We start from the raw sequence: 18,755 nt of genomic DNA on the forward strand, positions 1-18,755 counted from the left end.
TGCAAAGGTACACCCACTCACAAAGGTGTACAGAAATACACAGGGAAGCTTTCGGGTCACTGTCTTTTTCTTTTAAATGGGATCATTCTACGTGGACTTATGTCCACCTTGACTCTTCTGACTCAAAAATACCTGCTGGGAGTCTTTCTGAGTCGACTGGTTTGGCTCCAATTAATTCTTTTAAGTGGTTGCACATATCGGAATATGGATGTGCCACAATTTATTCACACTTTCAGCTGCTGAGTAAGTTCACAGAATAGCCACGTTTTATTTCTTTCCTTTAAAAAAAAAATTGCAGACAATGCTACAAAAAAGATGCTTATGCAAATACTCCTAAGGGCTGGCGCTTCCATTCTTACGGACAAGATTCCCAGAAGCAGGACTGAAGGACAGGCATTACCCAGATGCTTTCCAAAAGGCCGTAACACTTCACATCTCTGTCACCCGTACCTGAAAGTCTTCTCCCGCCATCACTGCCAGCAACAGGGGCTATTACTCTTTCAGGGGTTTTGCCAATTTGTGGGTATAAAGTGGCATATCCCTATATCCCTTGCCTGTGAACTGCCTCTTCACCCCCTCCGTCCATCATTCCTTTGGATTTCCCAACTTCATACCCCTAAGAGGGACATCATCTTGTTCTTGGATTTTTACTTTTTATTTTTTACATTTAAATCTTTAATCCATCCATCTATTCTTTACAAGATAGGGGTTCAACTTGATTTCTTCCAGATGAATCTGCAGTTGTGTCAACACCATTTATTGGACGAACTATGCTTTTCCCGTCGCCTCTGTCAGCCATTCTACTGTAGGTTTCCACAGTATTTTCTGTATTTTTCTGCTGGCCTCTTTGTCTATCCTCGTGCAATACCATAATAATTTGATTACAGTGGCTTAAAAAATGTTCCCTTTTCCACACTTTCCTTGGTAATTAATTCTTGGTCATTCTTTTCACATAAACTCTAAGATTATTTTATTCAGTTAAAAAAGACATTGCTGAGATTTTCATTGGAGTTGTGTCCTATTTAAACAGGAATACTGGGAACGGTAGAACTTTCCAGATAGCAAGTTTCCCACCCAAAGCCAAGGTACGCACTTCCAGCCTTTCAGGCTTTGTTTTCTGTCCGCCACTGAGGATTTCACGGCTTTCTTTTCCTGGGTCCCGTGTGTGCAGAGAGGGCTGGACATTCACACTCAGACCGGTCAATGTGACGGCTCCCCTTGGGGATCCCCTGCATCTCAGGCTCTCCCCGAGAACCCTCTGCTTTCAGGCTTTTGTTCTGGCCCAGCCCGGGGGTGGGGGGCCAGGGAAGAGCCCCCCAGAGTGTCCCTCGGGCAGTGTGCAGGCCCCACCTGTCCATCGGCCTCCAGTTAAGAGGCAGGGCTAGCACTGGAGCAGCTCTCAGAAGACAGCGGGGTTGTAACCCCACCTCCTCCCAGCCCTGTTTTCATTACTGTCACTTATTTTTCCTTTTTGCTATATACTAAAATCAGAGAAAAATGAAAGGTTTCATCAGTGGTTAAACTAAGTCTAAACAGAGTAGCCTCGTGCCACCACGACATGTCACGTCCCTGGAAGTGACATTAAAGAATACGAATCACTTTAGGATTCATCACCCCTGGTGATCAATTCCAGCTACGCAAATGTATTTTAATTTCGTTTTGCTCATAATGTGCTAATAAATGTAGGTTATAGATAATTCAGGCTGTTCCTTGGGTCAACAGCACCGTTACTACTTCTAGTTTTATAAATAAGATGAGCTAAATACAGCACAAGGCATTGCAAAGTCGTATGGAGTGTGACATCTTATCTGTCTCAGAAGGCAAAGAAGCCCCGGGGTTCTGCGTTAGGCCAATCCACACATCCAGGCACGTTTAAGGTGCTAAGTCAGACAATCTGTGTGTTGAAGAAAATCTGGGTGTGATGCTGCGACTGTACCCAGCTTCTTACACCTGCCCTAGAGACCCGTGGCAGGGAGGGTAAGGGCAGGGACCCTGGAGTCAGCCCGACCCTGTGGAATTCACCTGAGGTGGCCCTGGCCTAATTCACAGAGGAATTAGGCCCCTGAGTCTCAGTTTCCTCAAAAGGACACGCACAGGACGGCCGTGACGATGAGATTAAATAAGGGAGGCGCGCACCTTGTCAGGCGCGGGGCTCAGCCAGTGGCAGTCACCGTGACTGATGAAAACTTAACTAAGAGCCGGACCCCTCATCACTAAGCCCCGACGGGGCTTCCCCGACGGGGAAGCCGCGAGAGTGGCCTGGAACAATGCCGCATCCCTTCCTGGCTAAATGGGGACCCTCGTGGCCACCAGAAGGAGACCCTCCAGTGGCCAGCCCCCCTCAGCATGCTGCCTCGGTCCCAACACGGGCCCCGCGCCTGTCAGGCTGCTGCTGCATCGCGACGCCCTCAGCAGGCCAGGACTGGCCCCAGGACCCTCGCCCGGGCTTGCAGGATCCATCGGAGCCGCAGGAAGGCTCCCGACCCCGCCGGCTCCTTCAGTTCTAGGCACTCTCTAAGGTCCCTTCAACGGTCTCCTCCCTTTTCATAACTTGCCTTTCTCTTGAGCCATATGTGTATTTCCCTAACCAGGAAGGCAGGAATTAGTAGTATTTAAGTTGACAGGGGCGGTTGGTCCTCGGTACTGATATTAGAGACACTGGTCAAGTGGATGACGCCCACCCTCTCCTGTCCCATCCTTTTCTCTGTTTTGAAAACTGCATTATAAAAGGTCTGCAAAGATTGCCATAGTTATTCAAACTTCGTACATTAAAAAAGGGAGAAGTTTGCAAGCGACCGGAAGGGCCGGGGAAATTCCTGCTTACTAGGGGTCGAGGAGGAATTTTAGGATCCTTGGAGTAGAGGGATGATGTTTCACGCCCACTGGGAGTTGCTGGAGACCGGGGAACACAGAACCGCCCAGAGAAGCAACAGCCTCGGCACTGCCTCTGCCACCGGCCGGGAGCCCGAGACGACAGCTGTCCAGCAGTCGGCCCCTCCTCCCCCCGACCCGGGGAGCAGAGGAGGCAGGACTACAAAGGTCAGTGGAATCACAGTCCTGGACCTGCGTCCCGGTCAATGAGGAGAAAGTGACGGAGGGGTGGTCGGGCTGTAAATGAACTACCTTTGGCCCTGGACGATTTCCCCGTCCCTTCTATGATAAAGGCTCAGCAGCCATTCAAGCCAGCTGACAGTCTGCAGGCAAAATGATGTCATTCCAGTGAGGGTAAGAAAATGACTCTGCTTTTCCCCAGGTTACAGCTGGCTACTACGTAGGACTGTCTCCTTTAATCTTCTTTTCCCCAAGTCGAGTTAAATGCCTGCTTAATAACTTCCTGCCCACCCATCACTCGCACAGGAACTCAGTGTTCTAAGAATAATGGAGAAACACCACCACTGCCAGACTTAGGATCAAAGCCTAATGACGGCAGAAGCAACTTGGGGAACATTTTTAGACTGGATATATTCGGAGGGCAAGTTCACACAAGACAGAATAGATATGTAATTAAGCTTTAGAATTCTGGGACAGTCAACGAATATAACCGAAAGTATAGCACCTCTGAAACTATAAATCCCAAAAGCATTTTAAAGCTATTAATTCCAGAAAAGAAAAACTAACAACCAAAGCAGCAAAGTACCTTGCTTCTCAGCACTCCATTCTCTCCGTTTATCTTACTGCCCTCCCCCAAACTCCCCTTCCCCCCAACCGGCTCACTAGTTCCTTACGGAGATTACAGGCCGGAAATGACATCGGGTGCTTTCAATGATTTCTTACCTTAACTATGCTGATAGGCTTTCGAGATAAGTGAAAACTTGCATACAGCAAAAATGTCAAAATAAAAATGAAGGCTCTGTACCTGAAACACAAAACAGTGGCAGGGATGACATAAAATAATATAAGACGCCGTATGATCCAGCAACCCCACTCCTGGGCGTACACCCAGACAAAACCGTCATTTGAAAAGATACATGCACCTTCTGTTTGTTCACAGCAGCACTAGTTACAATAGCCAAGACATGGAAACAGCCTCAACGCCCATCGACAGGTGAATGGATAAACGAGATGTGGTGCATATATGCAATGGAATATTACTCATCCGTAAGACAGAATGTAGTAATGCCATTTGCAGCAACACGGATGGGCCTAGAGATGATCATACGAAGTGAAGTGAGTCAGAAAGCGAAAGACAAATGTCATATGATATCACTTATATGTGGAATCTAAAATATGACACAAGTGAACCTATCTGCAAAACAGAAACAGACTCACAGACATAGAGAACAGACTTGTGGTTGCCACGGGGGAGGGAAGCGGACGGGAGGGCTGGACTGGGAGTTTGGGATCAGTAGATGCAAACTACTACATAGGGAATGGATAGACAACAAGGTCCTACTGTAGAGCACAGGCAGCTATAGTCGATATCCTGTGATAATCCACAATGGAAGAGAATATGAAAACGAACATATATGTGTATAACGAACACATACATGTATCACTTTGCTGTACGGCAGAAATTAAACACAACGTTGTAAACCAACCATACTTCAATTAAAATAAAAAAGGTGCATTAAGAATCCATTGCAACGGGATTCTTAAATTTCCTTATGCTGTATTTTTTTTACTTAGTCCTACATCAAAGATCAATCCTGTTTATAACACCACTACAATATTTTAAAAATGTGCCACTTTTACTTTGTTAATTGAAACTATTTAAACCATCATGGGAAAAACTAACCAAAGAGAAACCTGGGACACAGATGTACACATGGGTTTACAAAGCAGACAAAAAGGAATGATGATTTAGTTCGTAACGGAATCAACTGCAAGCGACTTATAAGCCTGCTACCCTGGGCGTTTAAGATCATATTTATTTTTTACTTTTTAGAAGGACACAGCAAGGCAGAAATATAACTATTTCACTGGCTTCAGTGAGAACAACTCAGTGACGCTGACAAGCTATGAATAAGGCCAATGGCATAAAAACTAGTGGCCCAAAGCCCTGCTGCTGCGCTTGGTTTATGAGAAAAGCAGTTCGAGAGGAAGTGCTGAGGTGTATGGAGACTACAGACAAGAAGATACTTTAGCAAGAAGATGAAAGTTCATTCAGGTCTAAATGTGGTTCTAAATGTTTGAAACACCCTATAGAAAAGCGGCCCTTCGGGGAAGACAACGGGTCAGGAGGATAAAGTCCTTGGGGCCCCTAACCCTGAAGAACCCGTCCTGTTCTGGTCTGCAAAGGCCAATGACCTTCCAACTGCGTGCGGGCTTAAATCCATAATGACCCAAGGCGGAGGCAGGGGCGACGGAACAGACAGGGGCTGCAGGGGGGCCACGGCCCCCGGGGAGGCGGCTCATTCAAGGCCCTCGATGAGGAGAGGACCTTCCTTCTGTCTCCCACCCACGTTTCCAATGCTGTGATTTACTTCTCAAGGGTAGCTTTCTGGACTAACACGAAGACTCCTGAGGGTGTCTGGCTCCCTGGCCACCAGAAAAGGCAGGAGTCAAATAAATATTGCCAGCTTTTTAACAAAAGGTCATATTTCAGGTGGGAAAAAAGGCTTGGTAGTACCGTGGGACTCAAACCGTCAACCTCTGGAACACCTGCGCTTAGTGAGGGCACACCACGCCGACGTCATCAAGGAAACATTTACTGATGGTTTTCCTAGGATTTTTCTCTTTGAGCCCCTGCCAACGAGCAGGTAGGAAAAAAGTGAAACTAAAACCAAGTGAGTGTGTCGTCTATTGCAAAGAACACAGACTATGCAAGTACAGCGGACCTGTGACAAAAGTCTAGGCTTTTGTCCTTGTGTTTCTGAAAGTCATCCGTTTTGGTAGGGGGTGGAGGTCTCTCAATTCCTTGCTGGAAGCTCTCCACATCCCACCCCCTGCTCCTGTGCACCAGCTTATGAAGGTTCTAGGCCACTGGAACTTTCAACACCCGAATTTCCAGCCCATAGCTAGACCCATTGGTTGCTTGATGCCCACTTGCTAGGGCTAGTGTGGACTGTGGGGGACCCCGATCGGCCCCCATCTGGGTACAGAGCTCCCTTTTCCCATCTCCACAAGGAGTAAGAAAATACTCTCAGTCTGAGTTACCTCCAGCCCCTCCCAAATCAGAGTCTGAGAGGACTTGGAGCCCTCAAGGATTCTACACACAACCAGCTTACAGGTGTGCCATTGGCCAGGAGACTCTGAATTTCATCATCACCCAGCTCACAAGGATTTGGAAAGAGCAGGTCTACTTAAATGGGCCTTGGGGGGCTTCCCTGGTGGCGCAGTGGTTAAGAATCCACCTGCCAATGCAGCGACACGGGTTCGAGCCCTGGTCCGGGAAGATCCCACACGTCGCGGAGCAACTGAGCCCATGCGCCACAACTACTGAGCCTGTGCTCTAGAGCCTGTGAGCCACAACTACTGAGCCCGCAAGCCACAACTACTGAGCCGTCGTGCCACAACTACCGAAGCCCGCGTGCCTAGAGCCCGTGCTCCACAACAAGAGAAACCACCGCAATGAGAAGCCCACGCACCACAACGAAGAGTAGCCCCCACTTGCCGCAACTAGAGAAAGCGCGTGCACAGCAACAAAGACCCAACGCAGCCAAAAATCAAATAAATAAATTTAAAAGGAAAATGGGCCTCAGGTTCATGGTCTCCACTCTCTACCCAGAACATTCCACTTATAAATATCCTAGTTTTATTAAGTGCATTTAATATATTTATTAAATAGAATAAATAAACCCTGAAATAACGAGCTCGTCCATATGCCTCGATCAGGTCTGAAGACCCCTGGGGCCCTAACACACCTGCATTCATTCCTAGGCTGTCAAGCTGTCCAGGTTATTGGAAGCCAGCGGCCATTCCCCGGCCCTCGCCTTCTTGTCTAGCGGGCGGTCTTGCATGGGATGCTCACCTGCCCAGAGCCTGCAGGGGTGGAAGTGGTTCCCATGACCGCCCCGTGCTGGGGGATGCCACACGCTGGAGCACAACCATGAAAGCCCCGAGAACACCGAGGGCTACAGAGTGGAGAACCTGCCTCCAGACATTTTCAGTTCAGTTTTGGGTGGAGGTGAAACACCTTGATGAATCAGGTCCTTTGGGAACAGTACTGGCCTGCCAGTTAGCAGGGTTCTTGGAGGGAACCTGCTCTGCAGAATCAGGGCAAAGGGTCAACCTACCCTGCAAACCGGGAGTTTCCTAGACACACACAGAATGTATGTCGCCTAAAGAGGAACCCGATCTTTCATTTCGCCAGGATCAGGCCAACTCTACTCCCTCTGTTTTCAAATCCTTCCTCTCTCCTTCCTCATCTTATTACGTAGGGTTTGAGGAGAGGGGAAGACCCAGCAGCTAGAGGCTGAGCTTTCCACTTCTGGAAGGCCTAAACACAGCCCCACTGGTCACTTTTAAACCACTGTGGGGCTGGTGCCTTCCTAGCAGCCATGGCAATACCCCCGTCCGGGAGAGCGAGCAGACTTTTTACTTCTGCAGGGTTATCCTGGGTTATGGGGATTAAACAATCCTCCAGAAGCCCTTTCTCATTTTGTAATTCTATCCTCGTCCACCCTCTTCCTTTATCACTTGTGAAGCAAGGACTTTGGATAATATTTGTTTCCTTTTATCCATCTCGCAGTGGGTTGAATACTGTCCCCCCAAAAATTGATGTCCACCATAAATTTTAGAATGTGGCCTCATTTGGAAATCGGGTCTTGCAGATGTAATTAGTTACGTTGAGGTCATACTTAACTCACGTACGACCTAAAATCCACTAAGATCCTAAATCCAGCTCCGTGTCCTTATAAAAGGCCAGGGGGAGACACAGAGACAGACAGGGAGGAAGGCCACGTGGTGATGCAGGTAGAGCTGGACAAGGAAAACTAGGACCGCCAGCAGCCGCCAGAAATGGGAAGAGGCAAGGAAGCGTGCTTCCCTTGAGCCTTCCATGGGAGTAAGGCCCTACTGACACCTTGATCTCAGACGTCTGCCTTCCAGAACCATGAGAAAATTAATTTTCTTTTTTTGCGGTACGCGGGCCTTTCACTGTTGTGGCCTCTCCCATTGCGGAGCACAGTCTCCGGACGCGCAGGCTCAGCGGCCATGGCTCACGGGCCCAGCCGCTCCGCGGCATGTGGGATCTTCCCGGACCGGGGCACGAACCCGCGTCCCCTGCATCGGCAGGCAGACTCCCAACCACTGCGCCACCAGGGAAGCCCCAATTTCTGTTCTTTTAAGCCACCCAGTTTGTGGACTTGTTATAGCAGCGCCAGGATACGAATATAATCCGATACTTTAATTTCTGCTTTGTGTTACATTTAGGCTTATGAATATTAAGCAAATACAATTAAAAATGAATTATTTAGACCTTTACTTCATCAGTGTTCCACTTACTTTCTGTAACAATAGATAGCATTCTCTGTATCCACCAACACGACAAGAATAGTGTTTGGGTTAACCCCAAGTTTCTAGCAAAAAAAGCCTATCTCAGCAAGGCACCTTCAAAGCTTCCTCAGCAATGTTCTAGAATGCCGCAGGCATTCCCAGACAATTCAGAGACTCAAGGGAGAATATTGTTTCCTCATCTGAGTGTTATTTATCTCGGTCATATGCAAATAAGTAAAAAGTTCTTTAGACGAGAGTCACTGAACAGTATCGTTTGGCACAGAAATTAGTAAGCAGACATCCCTCATTTAGGAACAAGGAAACGAGGCATACCTTGTCTCTCCAGAGCACCCTAAAGGAGGGCCACGACGTCAGTGATGTTATCACTGACCGCCTGGTTTAGGGGCTTTCTGCGTGGTCACCCCTCAGAAGAGCTACAGTTTTTCCCTCTAGTAGTCAATAAGGAGTTTGTGGGTACGTACTTTGAGGTTACATAGATATCCTGTTCCTCCAACCTTCCCCCCGTCGTGTGTGTCCATCGATGATCCTTGCCTAAACCAAGCAGCCCTGATGGTTTCAGGGGGCGACGCTCCAGCGTGGACACTCCTGCTCTACTTAGCGGCTGGCGTTGTACTGCAGGAAGGAGCTTTCCTTCCTCCCATTTATGCATTATTTAGTTAGAGCAGAATGGACTCACTGGATGCTTGTTTTATTCAATGGGCTATAAGCCATTACTGGTATCGTTTATTTCAAATCTCATCCCCGATTGGGCCAGTCAGCGCCCCTTCATTTTTAAGCACTTCCTTATTTCTTGGCACAAGATATTCCAGGCTCATCTCACTTTCTCTGCCCAGTGCTGACCCAGCCTCCAAGGATGCCTGACTGGCTCCTTCGGTGGGAAACGTTACAGAGAAACTGAGACCCAGCACCGGGTGTGCTCACTGCTGCTGGGGTGTTACTGTCCCCAGGGCCCCTCAGCGGGCAGAGAGAGGGCATTTTACATACACGCACACACGACACCCCCTCATACATACACAACACACACACACACCTACTACATACACACACACCACACACACACACATTTCTCCCCCTACTTCCTCTCCAGTTCTTCTTGATATCTTTAATTCCAACCCAACACCACACGGTTCATTCTGTCCCTCCTCCCCCGCCACCAATATTCGTAACTCCTTTACCATCAGCGAGAAGCTGTCTCTCTTCTGTGTTATTCCTGACAAAGATGCATAATCTGAACCTAACCATGAAGAAATGCCAGACACACACACAACAAGGGGCAGTCTATAAGATAAATGGCTTGTATCCTTCATACATGGCAAGCTCATGAAAGACAAAGGACGGCCAAGAAACAGCTCCAAATTAAAGGCGACTAAACCCACAGGACAACCAAATGCAAAGTGTGGCCCCAGGCGAGATCCTGGCCCAGGGAAAAAAAATCTATGAAAGACATTATTGGACATTTGATATAATTTTGAGTGTGGACTGTGGATTAGATAATAGCATTATAACTGTTAAGCTTGCTTATTTTGATCTTTGTGTGCAGTTATATGAAAATGTCTTGTTCACAGGAAGTACATACTGAAGTATTTAGAAATAAAAGGGCATAATGTCTTTAACTTGCTTTCAAATGGTTCAGGAAAAAATGTGTGTGTGTGTATACGTACATCTACACACACACACACACACACACACACACACACACACACACACACAGAGATGAGAGAAAGTAGGGGAGAAGCAAATGAGGACAATGTTAAGAATTTGTCTGCCAGTTGAACCTGGCCCCCCACGGCTGGGCCAGAGGCGATTCACCATTTCCTCTGCCCTAGGTTCACTCAACTCAAGACGGAAAGTCCCAGGAGAGAGAGGCCCGTAGCCCACCTTAGGTCCTCTCCTGCCTCCTGCTGGACCTGGGCTCTGGCGGAAGGTCACGGGGCTGCCATAACGGGATGGAAAATCCGGAGACTCACCTACCTATCACACCTGCACACAAAGGAGGGAAGTCAGTTCCCCAAAGGAAATCAAAGTGCTGTGAGGAAGAGGCAACGCATGCTGGGTAGAAAAACAGAAAAAATGTCCTTCGCAGGAATGTTAGAAGAAAAGCTAATTCTCTTCCTTTACAGCTAAGGAAGCTGAGATCTAGAAAGGTGAAATAACCTTTCAAGGTCAAAGAGCAAGTTGGAGGTAGAGACGGAATAGAAATGAAGACAAATACGCTATCTCCTTGCAACTCACAGTGTGGCCTATGGACGCAAAGCACCGCATCACCTGGGAAATGAAGTCACCACCCAGATCTACTGCATCAGAATCTGCATTTTAACATGTTTCAGGTGATTCCCAGGCACACTAAAGTGTGAGAAGCACCTTTCTATCTCTGTAGGTCTCAACCTTAAAAAAAAAAAATAGAATTTGTGATTATAAGAGTTCTACAGGAGCTCCTGGTAACATGCTTATTTTCTTCTGTGAGTTCGAAATTGTATCAAAATAAAGTTTCAAAACAAGGGAAAGATAAGCACCCGCTAAATAAAAGGGAACCACTTGTGGCTAGATTAGCAGTAGACGGGAGACGAGTGGACAAGCGAACTGCTGTGGCAAGAGCCAGATGTCTGAAGTCACACCTGAGATCCTGTGGGCGCTCCACCCACCAGCCTGGGCCTGAGAAGCTGCAAAAGGTGTGGAGGCCAAGAGCGCGCCGGTGAGACGGGCCGAAGGGACTCGGAACACGCTGCTGCAGCATCAGCGTTATTTCGAGCAGAAGACGCGTGAGTCCTGAAATCGCTTATCTGCCTAAAAGCAGAGCCTCTGCGAAAGAACTCAGCTGTCATACATCCTCCCCGGGGAGCAGCCAGCAGAGACTGAGTCTTAATGCCAGAAACGGGACGTGTCCACGTCACACCTAAACAGACACTGGCACAACGGTATCCTAGCTCTCAGCTAGTCTCCTAAGGGCACATTTACCTTTCCAAAAAGTTACCTGTTTTCCCAAAAGCGCCCTTCTCTTGCCCCTCTTCCCCTATTAAGATGGCATGCAATCGCCCAATTCTAAGGCCCCCTGGAGTCACGTTTTTCTGTGAACTCCCACACATACGTGGTTAAATCTGTCTTTTCTCTTGTGAATCTGTTTTTCTGTCAGTTTAATTCACAGGCCCCCAATCATTCAACCTATGAGGGTAGAGGAACAATTCTTCCTTCCCAACAGAGATCAGCAGGGGAGAAAACCCACTGAGAGTGTGGGTTAGAGACTAGACAGCCCAGCTCTGCACTCCGCCCTTACCATCTGCCTGCTCCAGGGAGTGTGGGATTCACGAATCTCCTGTGAGAAAGCTTCTCAGAGCACACCAGGCGCTCTCAGAACACAAAGTGATCTGCGTGTAACTTGTTCAGATTTCATTTTTTCTCTGAAAGTCCTGACTCAGCGAGGCCACTCACTAAGCTCAGAGTTAATATACTTATTTCACCCACAGCCCTTTTATTATCCTGCCAGTAGTCAGTGGTCATTTTTCTGTGGGTGGGGGCCAGGATTATCTTCAGTGGACCAGAAACCCCTGAAAACCTCGAAGGTTTTCAGTCTGTCTGTCACTGTCAGAACCAAAGATGGACAGCTCAGCCGTGTTCCTGGTCACCGCTTCCACCACCAATAAACCATTCGACAGTTATGGGGAGGCTGGTCATCCACGTGCGTTTTATCATGAAACTGGGGGCAGGGGGCACTGGCTGCACGGAGGCACCGTGCCCAAGGACTTACCACTGATCCCTGGAGAACGAGACGATGAAGCGAATGCCGGGGGGAAGTGGGGCCATTTACGTCTCACTGACCGTGGAGCTTCGGTCACGAAATAAGATGCTTCATAAATAGGTTCTTAATCCTGGGAAGAATGCAGGGGTGTCCTGTGGGGTCTCGCCTCCCCTCTTCCTTCCAGCAGAGGCTCGGCTCTCTGTAAGGAGAAGGAGGGATGGAAAAGTCAAGTGTTCTGACAATGGCACCGTCGGAGGCCCTGGCAGAAGTAACCACACGTGGTGTGGCCACCCAGCCCACAGCAGAGCTGGACCTCCCTGCAACAGGGCGCTCCCACCACGAGAGCCACCAGGTAGGGGTAGAGCATCCGTCCTCGGGGGGGCAGCTTGTTCAAAGGTCACTGAAATGAACTTCACATGATGTGTAAGAAAGAACCACTGATTACAGAAGAGCTAACAGCTATCCTTCTCAAACTCTTCCAAAATATAGCAGAGGGAGGAACACTCCCAAACTCATTCTACGAGGCCACCATCACCCTGATACCAAAACCAGACAACGATGTCACAAAGAAAGAAAACTACAGGCCAATATCACTGATGAACATAGATGCAAAAATCCTCAACAAAATACTAGCAAACAGAATCCAACAGCACAGTAAAAGGATCATACACCATGATCAAGTGGGGTTTATCCCAGGAATGCAAGGATTCTTCAATATTACGCAAATCAATCAACGTGATACACCATATTAACAAATTGAACAAAAGAAACATATGATCATCTCAATAGATGCAGAGAAAGCTTTCAACAAAATTCAACACCCATTTATGATAAAAACTCTCCAGCAAGTAGGCACAGAGGGAACTTTCCTCAACATAATAAAGGCCATATATGACAAACCCACAGCCAACATCGTCCTCAATGGTGAAAAACTGAAACCATTTCCACTAAGATCAGGAACAAGACAAGGATGTCCACTCTCACCACTATTATTCAACATAGTTTTGGAAGTTTTAGCCACAGCAATCAGAGAAGAAAAAGAAATAAAAGGAATCCAAATAGGAAAAGAAGAAGTAAAGCTGTCACTGTTTGCAGATGACATGATACTATACATACAGAATCCTAAAGATGCTACCAGAAAACTACTAGAGCTAATCAATGAATTTGGTAAAGTAGCAGGATACAAAATTAATGCACAGAAATCTCTGGCATTTTTATACACTAATGATGAAAAATCTGAAAGTGAAATTAAGAAAACACTCCCACTTACCATTGCAACAAAAAGAATAAAATATCTAGGAATAAACCTACCTAAGGAGACAAGAGACCTGTATGCAGAAAATTATAAGACACTGATGAAAGAAATTAAAGATGATACAAATAAATGGAGAGATATACCCTGTTCTTGGATTGGAAGAATCAACATTGTGAAAATGACTCTACTACCCAAAGCAATCTACAGATTCAATGCAATCCCTATCAAACTACCACTGGCATTTTTCACAGAACTAGAACAAAAAATTTCACAATTTGTATGGAAACACAAAAGACCCAGAATAGCCAAAGCAATCTTGAGAACGAAAAACGGAGCTGGAGGAATCAGGCTCCCTGACTTCAGACTATACTACAAAGCTACAGAAATCAAGACAGTATGGTACTGGCACAAAAACTGAAATATAGATCAATGGAACAGGATAGAAAGCCCAGAGATAAACCCATACACATATGGTCACCTTATCTTTGATAAAGCAGGCAAGAATATACAGTGGAGAAAAGACAGCCTCTTCAATAAGAGGTGCTGGGAAAACTGGACAGGTACATGTAAAAGTATGAAATTAGAACACTCCCTAACATCATACACAAAAATAAACTCAAAATGGATTAAAGACCTAAATGTAAGGCCAGACACTATCAAACCCTTAGAGGAAAACATAGGCAGAATGCTCTATGACATAAATCACAGCAAGATCCTTTTTGACCCACCTCCTAGAGGAATGGAAATAAAACCAAAAATAAACAAGTGGGACCTAATGAAATTTCAAAGCTTTTGCACAGCAAAGGAAACCATAAACAAGACCAAAAGACGACCCTCAGAATGGGAGAAAATATTTGCAAATGAAGCAACTGACAAAGGATTAATCTCCAAAATTTATAAGCAGTTCATGCAGCTCAATAACAAAAAAAAAACAACCCAATCCAAAAATGGGCAGAAGACCTAAATAGACATTTCTCCAAAGAAGATATACAGATTGCCAACAAACACATGAAAGAATGCTCAACATCATTGATCATTAGAGAAATGCAAATCAAAACTACAATGAGATATCATCTCACACCGGTCAGAATGGTCATCATCAAAAAGTCTAGAAACAATAAATGCTGGAGAGGGTGTGGAGAAAAGGGAACATTCTTGCACTGCTGGTGGGAATGTGGATTGGTACAGCCACTATGGAGAACAGTATGGAGGTTCCTTAAAAAACTACAAATAGAACTACCATATGACCCAGCAATCCCACTACTGGGCATATACCCTGAGAAAACTATAATTCAAAAAGAGTTATGTACCAAAATGTTCATTGCAGCTCTATTTACAATAGCCAGGACATGGAAGCAGCCTAAGTGTCCATCATTGGATGAATGGATAAAGAAGATGTGGCACATATATACAATGGAATATTACTCAGCCATAAAAAGGAACGAAATTGAGTTATTTGCAGTGAGGTGGATGGACCTATAGTCTGTCATACAGAGTGAAGTAAGTCAGAAAGAGAAAAACAAATACCGTATGCTAACACATATACATGGAATCTAAAGAAAAAAAAAAAAGGTCATGAAGTACCTAGGGGTAAGACGGAAATAAAGACACAGACCTATTAGAGAATGGACTTGAGGACACAGGGAGGGGGAAGGGTAAGCTGTGACAAAGCGAGAGAGAAGCATGGACATACATATACTACCAAACGTAAGGTAGATAGCTAGTGGGAAGCAGTCGCAGAGCACAGGGAGATCAGCTTGGTGCTTTGTGACAGCCTGGAGGGGTGGGATAGGGAGGGTGGGAGGGAGGGAGATGCAAGAGGGAGGAGATATGGGAACATATGTGTATGTATAACTGATTCACTTTGTTATAAAGCAGAAACTAACACACCATTGTAAAGCAATTATACTCCAATAAAGATGTTAAAAAAATAATAAACAGATGGACAGTAGAAAAAAAAAAAGAAAGAACCACTGAATTCCTCTTTATCTGGAAGCCCTCCTGAGATCAACCTGTTCACTCCCAATCACAGTACTCTGCAGAGCTAACATTCATCTTCACAGGAGACCCATATGTGCCCAGTGGTCGCACCAGGTGCTCCATCACCAGGGTGCCAGGGAACTGGCCGCGCTCCATTCCCCCAAGCTGTGTCCCGGGCTACGTCTGAGCCAGTAACAGAGAGGAACATCGGCCTGGACAAGGTGGCAGGTCATGAAGCCCATCATCTGACTGTGGCTTTGCGATGGAGTCTAAATGCACGAATGCCGTGGGAGTGACTTTCAGCTCGTCTGTGCCACCTCATTTCTCACACCTGTGGTCACCTCAGAGGCCTTGGAAAACGGCCCCATTCTGCAGTCAGGGCTGAAGGCAGAGCCAGACGGGAAAGAAGGCGCAGGGAGGCCTGGTCCCCTGCCCCAAAGCCAACCTCACGACTCGTGCCATTCTTCAGTTTTTCTCCTGTGTTCGGTGACAAGGAATCTTTGGGACCCATGCATTAAATCACACAGCACACAGTGCATGCAGAAGCATGCACTGTTCCACCTTAAAGCTTATCGAAAAGTCACAGGTTATATAACGTTGTTCAAGAAAGCTACTTTTGACTAAACGTTCATCTCGAGTTAAAGCTGAAATGTATTCAGTGTCTTTAAACAACTTCCTTGAGAGAACAGATAAGTAATAGCAAATAGTTCCGATTCAGAAGACCTCAACTCTTCCTCAGTGCCTGTGTCTTCCCAATTAAGAGTTTTCCCATGTTCATTCCCGCTCTCCCTCCAGAGTGAGTTTTCAAAATGCACCCTGCCAAGCTCTCACACCCTCCCCACTCCCCCCATCTCCTCTCAGTGAGGCACTGAGGCCCCTCTGCTCCAGCCAGGGGAACTACAGCTTTCCTCTGGACAGCCAGCCTGGCCACTCGGCCTGCACCCACACCCCACCGGGGCCCTAACTATGTCACAGCCGCAGCTCTTCATCCCACCAGAGTGCCACCTGCCCCGACAGCTGACCCTGGGCTGGGTAATCCCGGGCACGCCACCAGCTTTCTGCTCCCTCACCTTCCCCAGCTAAAAAATAGGGATGATGGTACCTACTTAGGGCTGTTATAAATATGAAATGAGTGATCCATGGACAGCCCTCAGCACAGAGCCCGGTGTGGAGGAGATGCTCAGTAAACAGCAGCTGGTGTCGTTCTCAGTAGAAATCAGGGAGGAAGGCCCAGCGCTGCAGGCAGCCGCCTGGTCCCCATCCCCTGGTTCAGAACCCAGCACAGAGCGAGCGGTCAGGAGGTGCGCTGAACCAAGCTCCACAAGTGCTTCGCAATGTTTCTGCTCAAATCTCTAGATTTAAAAAAACCATTTTACTAAAATTCTGCTCAGAATGAGTGGGCTCCTGTTTGGGCCTAAATATACTTTGAGAAACAATCTTTGAGTGATTCCTTTAGAGGAAAGGATTTGGTCTAAGTTTTACAGCACCTGGAAATGGATGGTCAGAGTCAACTTTCCTCCTCTGTCCAGATGCTGCTTCTCTAGGTACCTACAGCTCATCTGGAAATAGTCTATTGCCATCTATTACATCAACTAATCAATGAACCTCAATTCAATTCTGGTAAAACCTGTAATGTTAAAAAAAAAAGAAATCAGAAGACATTGGAAAAGTCAGCAGGAAAAAAAAAATCTTGATTTCCTTTTAAAACCATGGTTCTTACCTCTGTAAAATGGGTGAACTCAAGCGCTATAAGTTTTCACTGTAAGTGCAATTAAGATGTGTAAACATAGAGATTTTACACGTAGGACATTAAGAGCTCTATTTAATGAGGCCCCTTCCTCCAAAGCCTAGACGGTGCCCACTGAAAATCATTCCAGCGACAGCCAGTCAAGACCGCCAAGGTCATCAGTGACAAATTCCGTGCTCTCCTGTGAGCCCCACTGCCTTGTCGAGGAAGAGGCCCGGAGGCTGATCTGGGTTGGCTGGACGCTGTGGGGCAAATTCAGGTTGGTCCAGTTTCCCTCAGTGCCCTCCTCCCTCCAACCTGCTTCCTCTGGGCAGGTCTCCTCCAAAGAGAGGGCGGCAGAACTGGAGCAGATCACTTGGTTTAAGCCCCGTTTTTGGCACATAATCCAAGCACATAGAAAAGAAAACGCACTTTTAAAAAAACGGCTCTTAATAGGCACCCTTGGAACTCACCACTCCAGTAGGGAAAAGTGTCAGAATACCCAGTTTCATCCTACTGTTAAAGATAGCAACTTCAGAGACACCCCATTAGAGCATCTGTCTTATAATCTAAAATATACATTTTTATATCCATGTTCCGGAAGCGCCCAACCTACTCTATAAACTACATAACTATAAAATGGGATGACCTGAGGGCAATACACGTCTGGAGCCCCACCCTCAGCACACTACCCGGGGAACAGTTCGTACTCGCTGGAGACGAAAATGAGTCTCAAAATGATGTGCGTAACACTGAAAGGGGGCGGGGGGAATGCATGTTCCCCAAACAAGTTTTCAGACATTTTTCTTTTAGGGGAGAGAGAGAGAGAGAGAGAGAGAGAGAGAGAGAGAGAAAGAGAAACACAGCTTCATTTTCAGAGAAAACACTTTGTATGGTCTGTGCTTTAAAGGCTGTAAGCAATATTAAAAGTTAATGACAATAGCCAGTGTTTCTTTCCTGGGCTTAAATACAAAAAGGAATCCTCTACCTGTACCACTTTCTCCCACCAACAAACAGAACCTCAAGGTGGCGGGTACAACACGGAACATGCAAATGCCGTTCCAAAACCACACGGTGAGACTCCGGAGGCCCAGAGCCCTGGGTTCTCAAGGCTGACCTTAAAAGACATTAAAGAAGGGGCCGTGGGGGGAGGGTGAGATCTCATCTAGTTACCAACTCGAACATCCTCACACAATTCAGATTCAAGGGCAGGTGGGCACTTTCCAGACAGAAAGCTCAGGGAGAATAAAGGGAAGGCGGGCTTTGGAATTCCACCCGGAGAAATCCAAACCTGGCGGTGTGCAGAGGGGCCTTCCAGGATCCTGGTCGCGGTCCTAGGTCGCCAGGTCCCCAGGATCAGCAGCGTGGCTGCAGAGGCTGGGAGGGCCGGCGGCTGGGGGGTGTTGGAAAGAAGAGCCTGACGGTTGGGGCCCCGAAGCCGGTGACTTTCCGGGGCTTTGAGTCCAGTCAAATCCCTCCAGGAGGCTCACCGGCTCCGGGAACCAGCTGCTCAGACGAACAAGCCGAAGGCCCAGGGAGCCGGCGCTCCGAGCCTCCCGCCGGCTTTGGCGTCGGCTCCTCCCCGGCGGCCCGTCCCGGAGGAGGACTGGCGGGCACACCCACGCCCCGCCGCGCCGCCCACCCCGCGCGGGGCTCCCCTCTCG

General features: G+C 47.2%; 1 protein-coding gene across 1 annotated transcript in view; it reads right to left on the reverse strand.

Annotated features, from left to right (window-relative positions):
* SLC37A1 (solute carrier family 37 member 1) overlaps positions 1 to 18,487 on the reverse strand; it is a 66,709-nt gene extending 48,222 nt beyond the window's left edge. Inside the window, exons 1-3 of the mRNA XM_082839488.1 lie at positions 18,383 to 18,487; positions 12,140 to 12,329; positions 3,775 to 3,856 (exon numbers count right to left, since the gene is read on the reverse strand). Of these exons, the coding sequence (XP_082695614.1) occupies positions 3,775 to 3,856; positions 12,140 to 12,195 (138 nt within the window). The 5' untranslated portion in view covers positions 12,196 to 12,329; positions 18,383 to 18,487. The remainder of the gene's footprint in view (positions 1 to 3,774; positions 3,857 to 12,139; positions 12,330 to 18,382) is intronic.
* Between the last annotated feature and the right edge of the window lie 268 nt (positions 18,488 to 18,755).

The sequence above is a fragment of the Leucopleurus acutus genome (genome assembly GCF_964270905.1).
Source record: "Leucopleurus acutus genome assembly, chromosome: 5".
NCBI classification, from domain to species: Eukaryota; Metazoa; Chordata; class Mammalia; order Artiodactyla; family Delphinidae; genus Leucopleurus; species Leucopleurus acutus.